At 38.3% G+C, this 20,700-nt stretch overlaps 1 protein-coding gene across 5 annotated transcripts in view; it reads left to right on the top strand.

Annotated features, from left to right (window-relative positions):
• The window catches only part of LOC117911162 (CSC1-like protein At1g69450), a 69,859-nt gene that overhangs the window by 37,099 nt on the left and 12,060 nt on the right, over positions 1-20,700 (top strand). For all 5 annotated transcript variants that reach the window (XM_034825391.1, XM_034825389.1, XM_034825388.1 and 2 more), the window contains one exon: positions 10,965-11,263. In XM_034825391.1, the coding sequence (XP_034681282.1) occupies positions 10,965-11,263 (299 nt within the window). The remainder of the gene's footprint in view (positions 1-10,964; positions 11,264-20,700) is intronic.

Below are 20,700 nucleotides of genomic sequence, written 5' to 3' on the forward strand. Positions count from 1 at the left end.
TCGTTAGGTTTTGGAGAGGATGAGTTGGGTTGGTTGTTGGAGCATTTGAAGAAAGCTGTGGATTTGGAGGCTTCCAGGGGTTTCATTCGAAAGATGAGGGGCAAACTAGGACTCATCTGATGGAGATATGTTTTAATAGCAGAGGGAGATATATGAAAATCACAGAAATTGTTGCAAAGAGAAAACCTTTAGTTTTAGTTGTTCCTGAAGGTGTTAAAGGCTATGGGTGGGAAAATCTTAGGAAGTCGATTGTTTCAGTCCAAGACTTGTCTGTTCAAGCTGAAAGAGCCTCGAAGGAGAAGCTAAAAAAGCCTCAAGTGAGCAAAGGAATGTACAGAGGAGAGTGGTCCTATGCTGATGTGGTTGCAGAGAAAGGACCTAGGAATGGTGCAGTGATGCCAGTTGGAAAATGGGCAAGAGCTGTAGTTTGTGAAAGCAAAGGAAAAATATGAGACTGGTGTGATGTTGGAAAAGCTATAGCGAGAAGGGTGGGTATGAAAGGAATGGTGTCTGTAACCCCCATTTCTGCTTACAAGGGGTGTTTTTTTGTGGATTCTGCAAGGAGGGCTCAGTGGATTCAAGATCAAGGGAGCTTAACAGCGAGAGGAGAGGTTATTGCTCTGAGGAGATGGTCGCCAAAAGAGAACTCAGTCGTTAATGGAAAATTTAGACGGGGGTGGTTGGAACTAAGAGGCCTTCCCTTCCATCTGTGGGATGAGGTGCAGTTGAGATACATTTTGTAGAAGTGGGGGAAGGTAACGAAGGTGGCGAGGGAATCGCTGAAGCTTGTTGACTTGACGAAGGTAAAATTGTGGGTGGAGATGCTTCCAAATGTCGTGCTTCCAGCACTACTAGAGGTAGAAGATGGAGATTGGACATACACGGTTGCAGTTACAGTCATCGGAGAAGATGACGGAGAAGACTCTCTCAGGCCTAAGTCAAATCGTAGCAAGGACGAGCTGAGGTCAGCGGGGGGTTGCGTCTTTCAGAAGCCACAGATCGCTGAGGGGCTACGAGCTACTGCTAGGGACAATGAGTGCCATAGCTGGAGGCCTCGTCATCATTCCCATTCTCGTTTTCCAGATTCAAAATCGTCCAAGGGGGAGAAAGGAAAGGGAAGGTGTATGTTGGGCCCAATGGCGGGAAGCAACGTTGGGCCAACAAAACTAGACGCCTTTAAAGCCCGTTCTGATTGGGGCCAATTTGGGGCGAAAGATTTTGGGCCCCTAACGGGTCCAGTCCACGAAGGTTCTTCTAATGGTGGCCCAGTAGCGCCTTCGTCTTCAAAGCTCCTACGCCCAGGGTCCTCTGCAAAGAAGATAATGCCGAAAGTTCATCCTCAAGAGTCGTCAAAGCTAAAAGGCTCCTCAGTCTCCGCAAGGCGTAAAGCAAGAAGCTGGCCGCCGAGATTAGAAGAGGCGTCTTCTACCCTGAAGCGTAACCTAGAAGGAGGTGGCTCATCGGAGGCAAATCGAGACACTTTTCGAGGCAAATCTCTCTCCAGTAAGAGCGATCTTTCTCCTGGTTCAGAAACATCCAAAGTTTTTACCGGCGAGACAGAGGGAGTCGAGGGGATTTCGCGATGCAAATTGGTCAATAAGGTGCATCCTCCTTTCTTAGCTTTATCCGAGCAGGATCTTCCTTTGGTTGGGGCTTTTGAGCCAAAATTTCTTCCCGACTCCTCTGTTTCTTTGGTTCATCCTTCTCGTTGTCAGCCTTCTTCTTCGTTTCCGTTGGAGTCAAGCTTTTCCGTTCAACGTGGTTCCTTTTTTATCTCTCCTGTTGTGGATCTCAGCCGTCGTGGTGGTGCATCCTGTTTTGAAGGTGTGGCGTTTCCCCTAGAAACCTCTAACCGAAAATTTAAAACCGGCCTTTCCTTAGGGAAACACTCAGTAACCCAAAGGAGCGTGGTGTCTCAGGCAAGGCTTCGTCCCCAGAGCCAAAACCTTCAACCCTCCCGTTGGAAGGTTTTCAGGTTGAGGGACTCACGCCTAGGAAGATGGTCAAGGTTCAGTCGGTTTTGGAGAGTTTAAGGATTAGAATTGTCAGGGATAATGGAAAAGGTGTGGAAGGAGAGAACAAGAGTACTCTCTATGCGGATAAGGTTTATTCCAGAAGAAAGAGGAAAAATGACTCTGGAACCCGAGGAGAGGAATAGTTCTAGGTGCTGGTTGTGTCGGGTTGTTCTTGTTTACATGAAGATCTTAAGTTGGAATACAAGAGGATTAGGTTCCAGGAAGAAAAGGAGGACTGTGAGAAGGTTTTTAAGTACTCAAAACCCAGATGTTGTGATGCTTCAGGAAACAAAGAGAGTAATTTGGGACAGGAGGTTTGTGAGCAGTGTTTGGAAAGGCAGAAGTTTGGAGTGGGCTGCTCTTCCTGCTTGTGGGGCTTCGGGGGGGATTGTGATTTTGTGGGATTCAATTAAGTTCAAGTGTACAGAGAAGGTGTTAGGATCCTTCTCTGTAACTGTAAAGTTGAACTTTGATGAGGAAGGGTCTTTTTGGTTAACCTCAGTGTATGGTCTGAATAAGCCTTTGTGGAGGAAGGTCTTTTGGTTAGAGCTTCAAGACCTGTATGGTCTGACTTTCCCAAGGTGATGTGTAGGAGGGGATTTTAATGTTATCAGGAGGATATCTGAGAAGATGGGTGACTCTAGGTTAACAGTCAACATGAGGTGTTTTGATGAGTTTATAAGGGAGAGTGGTTTGTTGGATCCCCCTCCAAGGAATGCGGCTTTTACATGGTCAAACATGCAAGTGGATCCTATTTGCAAGAGATTGGATAGGTTTTTGTTCTCTTCTGAGTGAGATTCTTTTTTCTCTCAAAGTTTTCAAGAGGCCCTTCCTAGATGGACCTCTGATCATAGCCCAATTTGTTTGGAAACTAATCCTTTTGACCGACTCCTTTTAGGTTTGAGAATATGTGGTTGCTCCATCCTGAATTTAAAGAGAAGTTTAGAGATTGGTGGCAAGAGTGTACGGTTGAAGGTTGGGAAGGTCACAAGTTCATGAGGAAACTAAAGTTTATTAAATCAAAGTTGAAAGAGTGGAATATAATGACCTTTGGAGATTTAAGAGAGAGGAAAAAGCACATTCTTTCGAACTTAGGCAGAATTGATCTAATTGAACAAGAAGGGAATTTAAATCTTGATTTGGTATCAGAAAGGACCTTAAGAAGGAAGGAGCTAGAGGATTTGTTATTAAAGGAAGAGGTTCAATGGAGACAAAAATATAGGGTTAAGTGGATTAAAGAAGGGGATTGCAACTCTAAGTTCTTTCACAGAGTGGCCACTGGAAGAAGAAGCAGGAAGTTCATTAAGTCTCTGATTTCTGAGAGGGGGGAGACTTTAAGTAACATTGAGGTTATTTATGAGGAGATTGTAAATTTCTTTGGGAAACTCTATTCCAAACCTGAAGGTGACTCTTGGAGGATTGAAGGGATTGATTAGGCCCCTATTTCTGGAGAGAGTGCAGTTTGGCTGGATAGACCGTTTTCTGAAGAGGAGGTTCGAATGACAGTTTTCCAATTGAATAAGGAAAAGACCCCTGGCCCTGATGGCTTTACTATAGCAGTTTATCAAGAGTGTTGGGATGTGATAAAAGAGGATCTTATGAGGGTGTTTCTTGAGTTCCACACTAAGGGGGTAATAAATTAAAGTACAAATGCAACATTCATTGCTATGGTGCCTAAGAAAAGCCAAACTTTTAAAATCTCAAATTATAGACCTATTAGCTTGGTTACAAGTTTATATAAGATAATTGCTAAGGTCTTATCAGGGCGTTTACGCAAAGTTCTTCATGAAACAATCTTTGGCTCTCAAGGAGCCTTTGTGGAAGGGAGACACATTTTGGATGCTGTGTTGATAGCCAATGAAGTGGTGGATGAGAAAAGAAGGTCAGGGGAGGAAGGGGTAGTCTTCAAAATTGATTTTGAGTAGGCCTATGATCATGTGGATTGGGGCTTTTGTAGATCATGTGCTACAAAGGAAGGGGTTCAACCAGAAATGGAGATCTTGGATGAGGGGCTGTTTGTCTTCATCTAGTTTTGCAATCCTAGTTAATGGGAATGCAAAGGGTTGGGTTAAGGCCTCTAGAGGTTTGAGACAAGGAGACCCTCTTTCTCCTTTCCTTTTTACTCTAGTAGCAGATGTTCTAAGTAGGTTGATGATCAGAGCAGAGGAAACTGGGATAACTGAGGGTTTCTTTGTGGGGAGGGATAGGACTAGAGTGTCTTTGTTACAGTTTGCTGATGACACCATCTTTTTCTCTAAAGCCTCTATGGAACATCTTCAAAACCTCAAGATTATCCTTTTGGTTTTTGGGCAAGTATCTGGTTTAAAAACCACCTTAGAAAAAAACACCATTTCAGGTATTAACACTAGGCAGGAGCTGTTGTCTAGTTTGGTTTCGGTTTTGGATCGCAGAGTGTCAGAGTGACCTTTGTCTTATTTAGGCCTTCCTTTGGGAGGGAACCCAAAGACAACTAGATGGCCTTGGTTCCCTAGATTTTTATTTTATTTTTATTTCTTTGTCCATTGCACACGTAACATCCAAGTCCACCATGGTCATAACCCCTTACCTTACAAGTGATGGGCCTTTGAACCAAGATCCAACCATCACAGAACCCAACTCCTATAATTATGATTGATCCACCACCCATAGTCATCATCGACCCAACTTTTTTACCACTATAACATTGTCATTCTCATTAGAATCTAGACATTTGCCCACCATTCTCACATTTGGTGGAGAAATTGAGAAGAAAATTTTATCATTCTAAACAGAATACCCATCTGGTTAATATATAAAAAGGATAAACCCTAGGAGTGTTATAGAAAACTAAAATTACCCTTAATCAAATCCCTATAATTTAGTAAACTAAATCCCTATAAACCAGGGATTAAATCCCAAAAAATCAAGAATTACATTATCTCTCAGATTTAAATCTATTTACATAAAATACAAAGTCAAAACCCCTTAAGAAACATGTTTCTCTATACTTCCCCCTCAAGCTGGTGAGTGAATAACATGCATTGGCAACTTGTCAATTATTGCTTGAAACATGGTATTGTTCAGACCTTTGGTAAACACATTTGCTAACTGACCGCCTAAGGAGACGTTTGGTGTGTAGATGAAACCATTCTCCAATTTTTCTTTGATAAAGTGTCTATTTACCTCCACATGTTTGGTCTAGTCATGTTGCACAAGATTATGTGCAATATTGATTGTTGATTTGTTGTCATAGTATAGTTTTATAGGCACTTCCTAGTTAATCTTCAGATCTTCTAGAATTATTTTCGGCCATAGTAATTTACGAATCCCAAGTCCATTGGTCTAACTTCTACCTTGGCGCTTGACCTTGCTACTACATTCTGCTTTTTACTCCATGTTACCAAGTTTCCACTAAGGAATGTAAGATAACCTGATGTTGAGAGTCTATCAACCATAGATCATGTATAATCAACATCTGTATAGGCTTCAAGCGTCAAACTTGTTCCTTTCTTGAATAGAATCTTTTTCCCTAGTGTTCCTTTGAGATAGTGTAGTATTCGATGAATTGCTTGGAGATGTTCTTCCTTTGGATTGTGCATAAATTGACTCACCACACTAATAACATATGCAATATCGGGTTTTGTGTGTGATAAGTAGATCAATCGACTCACTAATCTTTGATAGTTTCCTTGATCTACACTAGCATTGCTATTATTATCACCAATCTTATGATTAGGCTCAATAGGCGTGTTTGTTGGTTTACAAGCTAACTTCCCAGTTTCCTTCAACAAATCTAGCACATACTTCTATTGGGACACAAAAATTCCCTGTTGTGATCATGCCATGTCAATACCCAAGAAGTACTTCGACTAGTCCAGTTCTTTAATCTCAAACTCTTTCATCAAACACTTCTTCAAACTATCTCTTTCCTTCTTATCATTCCTAGCCACAATATATCGTCCACATAAACTAACCAGGCCGTAACTCCCCTTGAAGCTGGGTGCTTGATAAATAAAGTGTGATCGCCTTAACTTTGCTTGTATACATTGTTAATCATCATTTTCGCAAATCTCCTAAACTAAGCTCGAGGAGATTGTTTCAAACCATACAAAGCCTTCTTAAGCTTACACACTCTTCTACGTTCTAGATTCTTGCCAAATGCAGGAGGAATTTCCATATAGATTTCTTCTTCAAGATCCCCAAGTAAGAAAGCATTCTTAACATCAAATTGTTGCAAATTCCACTCAAAGTTGGCGGCCAAGGATAACAACACCCGAACTGTATTCATCTTAGCTATGAGTTCGAAGGCCTCTAAATAATCTACTCCATAAGTTTGGGGTATATAACCCTTGGCAACAAGCCTTGCTTCATACTTTTCAATCGATCCATCTGCCTTGTATTTTATAGTAAACACCCACTTACAACACACCAAATTCTTTCCTTTTGGCAACTCCACCATCTCCTATGTTTTATTTTTGTCTAGTGCTTCCATCTAAACACTCATGGCTTGTCTCCACTTTTCACTATTTAATGCCTCGGATAGGGTTTTAGGAACATTAACAATGCTTAGTTGGGTAAGGAAGGCTCGGTAAGAAGGTGACAATCTATCATAGGATATTAACTGAGCTAATAGGTGAAAAGGGTGTTTGGTAAACTCTCATGTACCTTTCTTGAGAGCAATGGGTTGATCAAGATCATTATTATCAATAGTAGCACATAAATTATCAAAAGAAGATTCTGGTAAAGCACTGACCTCATTTCCAGAGATTGGTTTTAACTCTTGGATTTGCACAGGTTCAACAATAGACTCTTTTCTCCTTGAATATACCTGTAGTGGTCCAATAGGATTATGTGTTACACTTTCCTTAGTAAATGACATGAGGCTAGAAGAGGATGGTTTGACAATAGGCAAAACAAGAGGGTGATTAAGACTAACTGCGGGCTCAGATGAGGGAGATTGTGAAATGGAGGGAAAGTCAAGTAAGAATGAATCTTTGTCCTTATCCTTCGTGAATGATGTCTTCCCTTGAAGATAAGGATGGGTAAAATAATCCTCTCTTTCAACCAAGGTTACATCGGCGAAAACAAAAAATTTCCAAGAAGGGGGGATGGTAACATCTATAACCCTTTTGTGTTGGAAAATATCCTATAAAAATGCAATTAAGTGCACGTAGATCTAACCTTCCTCTGTTATGACCATGAATGTGGACAGACGAGACACAACCAAATATTCTAGGAGTGAGATTATTTGAGGTATTGAAGTTAGGAAAAAACTGAGAAAACACTTGCATAGGACTCTTGAACCCTAAAACTCGAGAAGGTAACCTATTGATGAGGTGGGCAGTTGTAAGCACCGCCTCCCCCTAATTGTGTTTAGGAACATTTTTCTGGAATAAGAAGGCACGAGTAACAGTAAGAAGATGACCATTTTTTCTTTCAGTAACCCATTTTATTGGGGTGTACTAATGCAAGATGACTCATGTATAATCCCTTCTTTTGAAAAATAGGGTGACAAAACTTGATTAAAGTAGTCTCGGGCATTATTAGACTTGAACTTCTTTATGCTTACACCAAATTGAGTTTTGATCATGTTATGAAAGTTTGGAAAGACACTGCTGACATCAAATTTCTGTTTAAGAAGAAAGATCTAAGACACACGAGTACAATCATCAATAGACACAACAAACTATCTAGGCCCCGAAATATTAGGAACCTGAGAAGGTCTCCAAACATCACTATGAATAAGAGAAAAAGGAATAGAGGTTCTTTTATTGCTAACTGGAAAGGAAGCACAACGATGCTTTGCAAGTTCACAAACTTCACAATGAAGGCTCTCTACATCCAATTCTTGGAACAATGAAGGAAATAAAACTTTGAGTATATGAAATGAAGGGTGTCCTAAACGAAGATGATGAAATCAAATCTTGTCCTTATTTGAGATGGAGCTTTCGGTCAGGTATGACAAAGGAAATTTGTTCTCAATCCTATTTTGATCACCTGGTACATCAAGATAGTAAAGCCCCTTTTTTTCCTTAGCAAGTCCAATTGTCTTCCCCGAACTCCGGTCTTGAAGAACACAATGAGAAGGGTAAAAGACTATATGACAATTCTTATCTTTGAAGATCCGATGTATGGACACAAGATTAGTTGAAAGTTTTGGAACATGAAGGACATTCTCTAAGGTAAGAGATGAATTTATATGAATTTTTCCTTGACCAACTGTTGTTGTCAAAGAGCCCTGCTATGGAAATTTTCTTGTTACTTGGGCAAGGTGTGTAGGAACTGAATTTCAAAGCAAAGTTGGTCATATAGTCCGTGGCTCCTGAATCAATGACCTAGGAGTCTGAAAGAGGAGAGTCTGAGACATTAAATGTATGAGAAACTGAGTATTTACCTGAAAGTGCTAAGGAGCAAGCGCTAGAGGGTTTTTCTAATGATTCCAACAATCTTTTCAGCCTCTCAATATCCTCCTTCTTGAACTCTCCATCTGTCATTCTCATCGTTTGGTGGATTGCTATTGGTGAGATTTGCTTGTCCTTGAACTTTTTGCTGTTGTCTGCCATTAGGTCTCCATCCCCTATTATTGTTGTTGAAGTTTGGTGGTCTTCCATGCAACTTCCAGCATGTATACTTAGTGTGCCTAGGTTTCTTGCGGTAATTGCACCACCTGGACGAATCTGGTTGTTTGTTTGCAGCATTGGGTTGATTTTCTGCAATAACATTTTTCATATTTCCTGTGTTTGACAGCATGGCTGAGCTTTCTATCATAGGTGTTTCACTCCGCTCGATTTGTAGAAGTAGTTTCATTTAGAGATGGTAGGTCCTCTTTTCCTAGGACCTGAACTTGGACTTTATCAAACTCCAGATTTAGACAAGCTAGGAATTCAAAAATTCTTTCTTTCTCAACAAATCTTTTCAATATGGCAGCATCCTCACTATCCTTCATTTGAATGCATTGATAATGATCCATCTCTTACCACAAATTTTTCAGGAGATTGGCATATTCAGTCACGGATCGCTCACCTTGTTTGGTGGCTGAAATCTTTGTCTTTATCTCAAATATCTGTGCTGCATCATGTACCTTTGGGTAAGTCTGTCTCACTGCCTCCCAAATTTCTTTAGCTGTGGACAAAACCATGAAAGTGCTACTAATCTCAGGCAGCATTGAATTCCAAAGCCATGACATAATCATGGAATCTTCCTCTTCCCAAATCTGGAATTTGGGATCACGTTGCTCTGGTCCCGTACCCAACAAGTGACTGATTTTTCCTTTCCCTGTCAAGAATGTCTTCACAACTTGTGACCATTGCAAATAATTCTTCCCATTCAATCGATACATGGTGTGAATTCTTTGAAGCTCTCCATTGGACTGATTTGGCAGCCCTTCAATTGGCTGTACTGCAGGAATGTTGGTGGCTTCAGATGTCTTAGACATGGTGGGTTTTTTTCTGATTCTTTTGAATGGAAGGAGCAAAGAACCAGAAACTCTGATTGAATAAGGGGCAAAGAACCAGAAACTTGGATTGAACAAGTGGCAGCTAACCAGAAACTTGACTAAAGAAAACTACTAGGTCTTAAAAAGATAACCAGGTTGACAAAGGACAAAAGAATGTGAATTCTGAGAGCCTAAGGCTCTGATACCATGTGGAGAAATTGAGAAGAAAAATCTTATTATTCTCAAAAGAATACCCATCTGGTTATATTAAAAAAGGATGAGCCCTAGGAGTGTTATAGAAAACTAAAATTACCCTAAATCAAATCCCTGTAAATCAGTAAACTAAATCTCTATAAATCAGGGATTAAATCCAAAAAAAATCAGGAATTGCATTATCTTCCAGATTTTAATCTATTTACATAAAATACAAAGTCAAAACCCCTTAACAAATGTGTTTCTCCACAACTTTAAACCTGCCATCTCGCGGATCCCACTTATATGTAACCCCTAAAGTCACCAGCCTCCACCACCCTCTGTACTCTTCACTGCCACTGGCTTATTTCAAAATTGTTTTCAATATTATAGTGGCCACTACACCATCCATCACATTTGATCCTGTCCCATTAAATATCTCAGGCAGCGATAGCCATCATCCAATTCACACATCTCTCATCCAACTCTGCCAGACAACAATCCTATAATTTCAACCATCTCCCTTACCACATCACATGAGCAGCTCAATCCCATTACTCATACTATCACACCATCCTTCCTACCTTGCCCTTCAGCAATTGAACCTTCTTCCTCTCTGAGTCTCATGGTCTCTCATGTGATAATAATTATGCTTAAGATTGCTTCTTCTGCAGTTAATAGCATTCCTAAGTGCTCACAAAGCAGGAAGACACAATATATGGAATGCTACATCAATATACCTATAAGAGTAGGGAAAGAAATAAAGGAATTGTATAAATTGGTGGCACTTATCAAAAAAAAAAAAATTGTGTAAATTGGTGGCAGGGCAGATTCCAAATAGTGATCATTTCCATTAACTTGGTTCAGAATTTTATATTTTAGCATTTTGATGTTCCAATTCTTGCACAAGTGGGAAAATCCACTTTGTAGAAATGAGAATGTCCGCTTGAACAATTTCATCCCAAGCTGTGATGTAACAGAGATGTGGATGAAGTGCTAGAAAAACTGTATGTTCTGTCACTGATTTTCAAATTTCTGAAAAAAATTTACATGTTTGAATGGTTCTTTATTAATTATCTGTTACATAAATGCTGTGCATATCAAATTTTTCTGGTTAAATACCGTTGCAATTTTGCTCCTTTGCTGCGATGTTATGTCATGCTTTTACCTTGAGGTAATGACAGAGTTGTTAAACTCATATTTTCTCATTGATTAATTGATATATACCTTATGCGTTTAACTGTTGGATAGGGTGTTAAGCACTTGCAGTTAAGGTAGTTTTAGATGAAATCTGTTGGATTACTGATGCAGACTATTGTTGTGCTGTCTTGTCACTATAAAAGGATGTTCGAGCTGCCTTTGTGTCCTTCAAGTCTCGTTATGATGCTGCAATTGCTTTTCACTTGCAACAATCAATCGATCCTACACAGTGGGTCGCACAGCAAGCTCCAGAACCTCATGATGTTTACTGGCCTTTCTTTTCTTCATCATTCATGCGACGATGGATTTCTAAACTGCTGGTCATAGTTGCATTTATTCTTCTTACAATTTTATTTCTTATTCCTGTTGTCATTGTGCAAGGTCTTACCAACCTGAATCAGTTGGAAACTTGGCTTCCCTTCTTGAAAAGCATTTTAACCATGTAAGTGTTCATTTTATATGTTTGATTATTCATTATCATTGTAATCAGAAGCAGCATCAATAGAACAATCTATCTAGTACTGCTAATTAATTGCTTATTCAAGAATGATCAAGAGGAAAACTATATTTTTCTTATTTTTCACCATGAGCAATAATAGTACATAAATAGGAAAGATGGCAACAACCTATCATGGATAATTCCTTAATTCTAGGACCATAAAGTTATTGTTAAAACTAAGGGATAAACACATAAAATTGAAATACAAAAATGAGATTTGGAATTCATCCTTATCTCTTTATTTAAAAGGAGATAAACAAATCAACTAATCCCTATTAATTGATCCGTATCTCTTTATTTAAAAGGAGATAAACTGGTCAACTAATCCCTATTTAATAGGGATTTTATTATCCGAATTCCTACACTCCCCCTCAAGCTAGGGAATAGATGTCTATCATTTCCAGCTTGGAAATCAATTCCTTGAACTTCACCCTTGGAGGAGCTTTTGTGAAAATATCAACTACTTGCAGACGAGTCGGAGTATAGATCAAATTGAGTATCCCTTCAATCTTTTCTTTGATGAAGTGACGATCTATTTCAACATGTTTAATTTTGTCATGATGAACCGAATTCTTTGCAATACTGATTGTTGCTAGATTATCACAAAAAAACACTCATACTTCGTCAGCTTCAATTCTCAGTTCTTCAAGTAATCTTTTCAGCCATCTTCCTTCACAAGTACCTTGAGCAAGAGCCCTGAACTCTACCTCAGCACTACTTCTTGCTACAATAGATTGCTTCTTATTATTCCAAGTTACAAGATTCCCCCAAACATACGTGCAATAGCCGGTAGTTGACCTTCTGTCTTGAACAAATCTTGCCCAAACAGCATCAGAGTAGACTTCAATCCCTTTGTTGGTTCCCTTCCTAAAGTAGTGACCTTTTCCTGGTGTCATCTTTAAATACCGTAAAATTCGATACACAACTTCAAGGTGCTCTTCATTAGGATTGGTCATATATTGACTTATGACACTTAACTGAAAAACAAATATCAGGTCGTGTTTGGGAAAGATAAATGAGTTTCCCTACAAGTCGTTGGTACCTTCCTTTGTCAATCGGGGGGCTGTTTGTCATTAGTCTTGCTTTGTAGTTTGATTCCATGGGAGTATCTGAAGGCTTACATTCTAGCATCCTTGTTTCCTTTAGTAAGTCTAGAACATATTTCCGCTAAGAAACCACAATACCTTTCTTTGAGCAAGCCACTTCCATGCCTAGGAAATATTTGAAAGGTCTTAGGTCTTTTATTTTAAACTCATTGGCCAATACTTCCTTCAACTTGTCCATTTCATTTGTATGATTCCCTATCAAGATAATATCATCAATATAAATAATAAGAATAGTATTATCTTCCCATTCAAGGAATGTTCAATGAATAGAGTATGATCTGTTTGGCCTTGTATGTACCCATGTTTCATAACCACCTTAGTAAACCTATCAAATCATGCTTTGAGAGATTGTTTAAGTCCCTATAAGGATTTCTGAAGTTTACCAACATTGGCTTTATTCTCAAATCCTGGAGGGATTTCCATATAGACTTCATCTTCTAGATCTCCATTGAGGAAAACATTCTTGACATCCAATTGTTGAAGAGTCCAATTTAGATTGACTGCTCAAGACAACAATACTCTCATGGTATTAAGTTTGGCAATAGGGGCAAGTCTCCTAGTAGTCTATGTCATAGGTCTGAGTGAATCCCTTGGCCACAAGTCTTGCCTTATACCCTTCTACACTTCCATCTAACTTGTACTTAACAGTGAAGATCCACTTACATCCAACTGGTTGCTTCCCTTTCGGCAAGTCTAATAATTATCAAGTCCTATTCTTTTTCAATGCCTTGATTTCATCACATATAGCCTGCCTCCATTCAGGTTTTTCTAGAGCTTGGATACTCCTTGGAATCTCTATACTTGATAGATTAGTAACAAATGCATGATATTTTGATGATAATCTATCATAAGAAATAAAATTAGATATTGGATGCTAGGTACATGATCTCACGCCTTTTCTTAGAGCAATAGACATATCAAGATCATTAGGAGTATCATAAACTTCAGTTTCTTGAATTGAGTTACCTGGACTTCCTGATCTTGGATTGAATTCTTGGTTTTGTTCTAGAACAGTGTGATCCTCTAATTCTTCTTAAGGCCTTTTCCTCCTTGAATAAACACATAACTTAGTGTTATTTGCATGTTGTGTAGAAGAAGAGGTAGGAATAGTTGGCTCAGATTGAGAGGTTGAAGGGACAAGTTGTTCAGGAGCAATTTCGGGAATTTTAGAAAGGATAGGTTGAGGTATATTAGGTACAGGTTGGTTAATTGAAGCGCTAGGTTTAATTCTGGGAACTCCTTGAAACAAAAAATCACATTCTTGTGTGTTCTCCCCCTGAATGTTATTTTTGGTGAAAAAAGGTTGATTTTCAAAGAAGGTGACATTCAAGGTGACATGGAATTTCTTGGTAACAAGGGAATAACACTTGTACCCTTTTTGTGTAGGGGAATATCCAAGGAAAAGACATTTGTTGGCTTTAGGGTCAAGTTTGCTCATATCATAGATTTAAAAGGCTCGAGGCGCAAAGTACTCCTGGAGCCTGAGGCGCAAGGCGCACCTAAGGCACGGGCTTTAGTGAAGTGAGGCGCACCCTAATTTACATATATATTTTTATATAGTATAATCAAATTTAACAATCATTTATTTGTCCTAAATACATAAATCATCAAATATCATCCAAAACTTCAATTTAATCAACAAGGTCCCAGAAAGGTACGTCTATTTTTCCTCTTCTTCTTCGTCTTCTTCACTTCTTCACAGCACAGGGCAAAATTTGGGGGTGTTGTCGGGTTGAAGACAACCAGGAAAGGGGGATGGATCGAAAAACAGGGCCAAAATGGCATCGTTTTTCAGGATTATTAGGAACCTTAAGAAGATCGAGTCCAACATGTTCCCTAGCATTGCCAATCATCCTCCCCGATTCCAAGTCCTGAAATTCAGTGTGTTGGATAAAAATTAGTAACACAATTCAAGTCATGCGTAATCTTACTTATTGACAGCAAGTTGTCAGTCAAATTTGGAATCAACAAGACAGATTTGAGTGCTAAATCTTCAGTAATGACTATTGATCCTATTCCAACTACCTTAGACATAGTACCATCAGCAATACGAACTGTAAAATTTTCAGAACACGGGCTGTATGTGGAATAAATCAGCATTACTCGTCATATGATCGGAGGCCCCAGAGTCGATTCTCCAATGGTTTTTCTTCTCCTTTTGGGAGTTAAAGGCAATTGAAAATCTACCTCTATGAGCTACGGATGCTACTCCTGTTGGAGTTGATTGGGAAAAGGTTGCCTGAGTGATCAGTTTTTGAAGAATCTCCACTTGTTCCTTGCTGAAAAAAGTGGAGTTATCGGAAGTCTGCTGCTCTTTCTTTTCCCCCAAGCTGGCTGCTAGACCTTGACCTTCTCTGGACAAGCTGTGAAGTTTCCAATCTGCTGGTTTGCCATATATTTGCCAGCAACGGTCCTTTGTATGCCCAGGTTTATGGCAATGATTACACCAAGGCCTGCCATTCTTCTTTTGCTTGTTGTCGTAGGCGGATTGATTTGAATCATGAGCAGCAAGAGCAGAACTCTCACAGGATGTCGAGGAGGTTTTTCCCTGCATTACTTTCTGCCTACTTTCTTCCCTTCTTACCTCAAAACATGCCTCTCGGATGGAAGGAAGAGGTTTTGTTCCGAGGATTCGTCCTCTAACTTCATCCAAATTTTTATTGAGTCCGAACAGGAACTTGAAGACTCTCCTTCTCAACAATTTTCTTAAACAATCTGGACAGCCAAGTTTATTCTCATCAAATAGGTATAGGTGTTGCCAACACCTATTAAGCACATCGAAATACTGTGTAATTATGAGTTCTCCCTGTTTCAGATCATTAAGGATTCCTTTACCTCAAATAACTCTGGATGTATTCTCCTTGTCTGAGTAGGTCTCCTTTGTAGCATCCCAGATTTCCTTAGTCATCTCATAAAACATGAAGTCTTCACCAATTTCATTGGCCATGTAGTTTACAAGCCAAGACATGTCCATGCTATTTTCTGATTTCCATGTCTTGAACTTCGGATCTTCAGGTGGAGGCATGGTGACAACTCCAGTGAGGTAATCATCTTTTCCTTTTCCACGCACAAACATCATTACTGACTTCGACCACTGGAGATAATTCTGGTCATCGAGTTTGTGCCTAGTGATGGGAAGAACAGAATTCTCTAAATCACCATGATTATTGGATGTACGATTTCTTGACCAAAGATTACCTCAGAAGAGGATTCTTGCCTATCCGTCACCATGCCGTATTTCACCAGTTCAATTTTTCAGAGAAAAACAAGAATGGAGGCTGAGGAAGGGGAAGGGGTTATAAAGCAGTGCTGGGACAGAAAATGTGATCGTCCATGAAAAGGCTGCAGCAATGCAAGCCACAGCAAGAAATGCTCTGTTTTCGGATTAAAAAACAAAGCAGAATTTTTTTATTTTTTATTTTCAAAAGACAGATTTCTACAGGTTCTTAAACAACCAGTGATGGAGGCTTGAGAAAAAATTGAAACTCTTAGTAGCCAAATTTGGCTCTGATACCATCAAGAATGATAGTGGAAAACTCTATTTTTCTTGTTTTTCACCTTGAGCAATAATAGTACATAAATAGGAAAGATGGCAACAACCTGCCATGGATAATTCCTTAATTCTAGGACCATAAAGTTATCCTTAAAATTAAGGGATAAACATGTAAAATTGAAATACAAAAATGAGATTTGGAATTGATCCTTATCTCTTTATTTAAAAGGAGATAAACAGATCAACTAATCCCTATTAATTGATCCATATCTCTGTATTTAAAAGGAGATAAACAGGTCAACTAATCCCCTATTTAATAGGGATTTTTTTCTCCGAATTCCTACACTTATTAGCAGTACTATTGAGGTGAGCAATGACTATTGACTACTAATAAATATTTCTGATAAAAGGGAAAGCTAAAGCATTTAAAGTCTTCAAGATAATATTCACCAGTATTTTTGTTATGTGAAAACATGGTTAAGCCTGGATAGACCAATGATGATTTTCCAGTAATAGTTCAAGCATTTTAGCTAAATGTATATACTTGTTTAGCAATCGGATAGTAATGTCCACCTTCTTTGACTTTTGTGCAGTTATCTAGAATGCTTCATTTTTTTTAATTCAATAGAAAATACTTTCTGTTTCCTTTTCTAGCTATATATCTAAAAATAAATGATTTAGTCCATTAAATTCATGAGTGCAAACTGATTTGATTCTTGTACTGTGATGGTTCCTTTATGGAATGGAAGAGGACAGATTTGAATTCCTTAAAATATGAAATGTGATATTTAAAAGTGGGTAACAAATCTGCTGACAAATGCCTGCAAGCAGTATCTCATTTCTGGCACACTTTGGCTTTATATATATATTTTTATCAGAAACAAACATTTATTATGGATAAAAAGAACATGAGAAGGATGAGTGGTCCTCCCCACGAAATGTAAGAAATTGATTAAATCATGAATAAACTCCTCCACTATACAAGGAAAGCTATGCAAAAAAGTTTAATCCACTTAAGAATATACATCAATTCCCGACAAAGCTAAGAGCAGAATTTTTGGAAACCATAGTAGGTTCGGTTGTCTCACCCTTCATTACAATTCTTCCACTTTCTTCACTTCTGACTTCTTAGAAAACATATCTTGCAGAAGGAAGAGGTTCTTTACCAAGTACATGTCCATGAACCTCATCCAATCTTGAAGAAAAAGAATATTTCTTTTCTTAACAAAGATGAATTATTTACACAACTATACACGTTTCCTTCTTATGGGAAAGTTTAATGCACAAAATTAGGAAAGAATAACTACTGTCCAGCTAATATCCCTAATTTGTAGGATTGGCTAAACAACATAAATACAAAAAATGTATACTACAACTATCATATCCCTCAAATCTCGATTAATTGAACCGGATCTTCAATTTCTCAACACTCCCCCTCAAGCTGGTTTGAAAATATCTTCCATAGCTAGCTTGCCAACTAAACTATCAAATTATTTACACAACTATACACGTTTCCTTCTTATAGAAAAGTCTAATGCACAAAATTAGGAAAGAATAACTATTGTGTAGCTAATATCCCTAATTTGTAGGATTGGCTAAACAACATAAATACAAAAATCTATACTACAACTATCATATCCCTCAAATCTTGGTTAATTGAACTGGATCTTCAATTTCTCAACACTCCCCCTCAAGCTGGTTTGAAAATGTCTTCCATAGCCAGCTTGCCAACTAAACTGTCAAATTGCTTCCCATGTAGTCCCTTTGTTATTATATCAACAACTTGTTCAGTTGTTGGAATGTATGTCATACAAATCAAGTCATTGTCAAGCTTTTCTTTGATAAAGAGTTTATCCACTTCTACATGCTTAGGATCGTGTGATATTGAGATAGCTGCTTTATTATCATAGTAAGCTTTCATGGGAGATGGACTAGGAATCTTCAACTTTTCAAGTATCCTTTTGATCCACATTACTTCACAAATCCCATGCGCAAGAGTTCTAAATTCTGCCTCAACACTGCTTCTGCCCACCGCATTTTGTTTTTTACTTTGCGATGTGACCAGGTTACCTCCAATAAAGGTACAATAACTTGATGTTGATCTTCTATCCATAATATTTCCCGCCTAATCTACATCAGTATAGACTTCAACTTGTAAGTGGCTATGTTTTCTAAATAATAACCCTCTTCCTGGTGTCCTTTTTAAGTATCTTAAATTCCTATAAACAACATCAAAATGTTCTAGTTCTGGAGAGTGCATAAACTAGCTCACCATGCTAACTGCAAAGGCTATGTCCGGGCGTGTATGAGACAAGTAGATTAACCTTCTAACTAGTCTTTAGTATTGTTTTGTATTTTTCACATCCTCAGGTTTGGCAACTTGTAACTTCAAGTTAGGTTCAATGGGAGTTTCAACTGCTTTACAACCAAGCAAGCTTGTCTCACTAAGCAGATCAAGTACATATTTCCTCTGATTAACAAAGATACCTTTCTTAGATCTTGCAAACTCCATTCTAAGGAAATGTTTCAACATACCTAAGTCCTTGATCTCAAAGTCTCTTGGAAGTCTCTTCTTGAACCATTCTAGAATCATGTCATTAACATAAAGAATTAAAATTCCAATATTTCCTTCCTTCGAGTGTTTATAGAACAAAGTATGATCTGCTTGACTTTACTGAAAACCATAGTTGGTTACAGTTTTTCCAAAGCATTCAAACCAAGCTCTTGGGGATTGCTTAAGCCGATACAAGGACTTTCTTAATCTGCAGACTTCGTCACTCCCAAGTTTCTCCTTAAAGCTTGATGGTAAACTCTTCTTCTAAATCGCCATTGAGAAAGACATTTTTTACATCCAGTTGGTACAATGGCCAATTGAAGTTAATTGCTAAGGACAATAGAACTCTAATAAAGTTTATTTTTGCAACAAGAGCAAATGTTTCTTGATAGTCAATCCCATAAGTCTGTGTAAAGCCTTTTGCCACAAGTCTTGCCTTGTACCTTTCTATGCTTCCATCGGATTTGCACTTCATGGTAAACACCTATTTGCAGCCTACTGTCTTTTTGTCTTTTGGAAAATTCACAATTTCCCATGTACCACTTCTTCTAAGAGCGTTCATCTCTTCAATAACTGCCAATTTTCAATTTGGATCACCAAGGGCTGCCCGTATATGTCTCGGAACAAACAAGTGAGAGTTCCTAGAGATAAAGGCTCTATGATTTTTTGACAATTTTGTATAAGAGAGATATTTGGCGATAGGATGCTTAGTTTAGGAGCGGGTTCCTTTTTTAATTGCTATAGGCACATCTAGATCCAAAGGTATGGTATTAGAAGGAATGGATGAAGAAATAAGAGGATTTAGAGTACCTGAAATATTTAGATGACCATTTCCCGGAGTGTTTGATTGATCTTGTGTTGGTATGATAGTTGGGTCTTTTGTTTGATGATGAAGTTTCCTTCGAGTATAAACTTGAAACTCAAAATTCAAGCGATTTACATTCTTCTATAGTACTTCTCTCCCAGTTTGTGAAACATCTATACTAGGCAAGGATAAGCTAGGATTTTCTATATTTCCAGTATTTAGAACATTCAATTCCTTAGTTTGAGTTTCTAAATTATTAGGTTGTGTTAATACCTGGATTTATACAACAATTATGAATGAAAATCCCCAGAAGATTGTAATCACCACAAGAAAACATTGGAGGACAATTGGATTTACAAGTTTCTTGCTGGACTCAATGTCGAGTTTGACGAAGTGCGGGGCAGAATTATTGGCAAATCTCCTCTTTCCTCTATCAATGAAGCTTTTTTTGAAGTTTGGAGAGAGGAAAGCTATAGACTTTTCATGCTAGGAAAAAAGACTGTTGATGAGCCATTTGAAAATTCTGTTTTGACTACTATAGATGCTACTTCCAACAAGGCTAGCAATTATCAATGCAGGATGGATGAGACGCCTTGGGTTTGGTGTGATCACTGTAATCGGCCATGCCATACTCGAGAAACTTGCTGGAAAATTCATGGCAAGCTTGCAAATTGGAAAAACAACAAACTGGAAGAGAGGACTTCTTGTGTAACTCCATCAGCCAATGAAGCAGACTCTTGACCCTTCAGCAAAGAGCAAATGGATCACCTTCTAAAACTGCTAAAATCCAATTCCTCATCTGGTATTCCTAGTGTTTCTTTGGCACAAACAAGTATTAATTCTAAAGCCCTATCCTGTTCAAATTCTGCTCCCTGGATCATATATTCTGGAGCGTCTGACCATATGACAATTTTTTCTAATATTTTTAGTTCTTACTCACCTTGTTCTAGTGGTGAAATTTTTATTTATTGCTGATGGTAGTTTCTCACCTATTGCAGGAAAAGGGCTGATAAAAATTTATGAGAATATAAATCTTAAATTTGTTCTTCACGTCCCAAATTTGCTTGTAATCTTTTGTCTATCGGAAAATTGTCCAAAGATGCTAATTGTCCTGTCACCTTCTTTGAATCTCATTGTGAATTTTAGGATTAGAGGTCAGGGAGGACGATTGGCAGTGCTAGAATGATCGAAGGGCTTTACTATTTTGATGAACTTTCCTCTAGTAATAAAAAAGATCAGGTCTTTAGTAGTACTAGTTCAAATTTTATTTGTGAACAAATAATGTTGTGGTATCGTAGACTAGGACATCCTCGTTTTCCTTATCTTAAACACTTATTTATTGCTTTATTTAAAAATATTGATTGTTTATTTTTTCATTGTGAAAGTTGTTATTCATCAAAGAGCCAACATGCTATATATTTA

Source organism: Vitis riparia, chromosome 3 (genome assembly GCF_004353265.1).
Source record: "Vitis riparia cultivar Riparia Gloire de Montpellier isolate 1030 chromosome 3, EGFV_Vit.rip_1.0, whole genome shotgun sequence".
Taxonomy (NCBI): domain Eukaryota; kingdom Viridiplantae; phylum Streptophyta; class Magnoliopsida; order Vitales; family Vitaceae; genus Vitis; species Vitis riparia.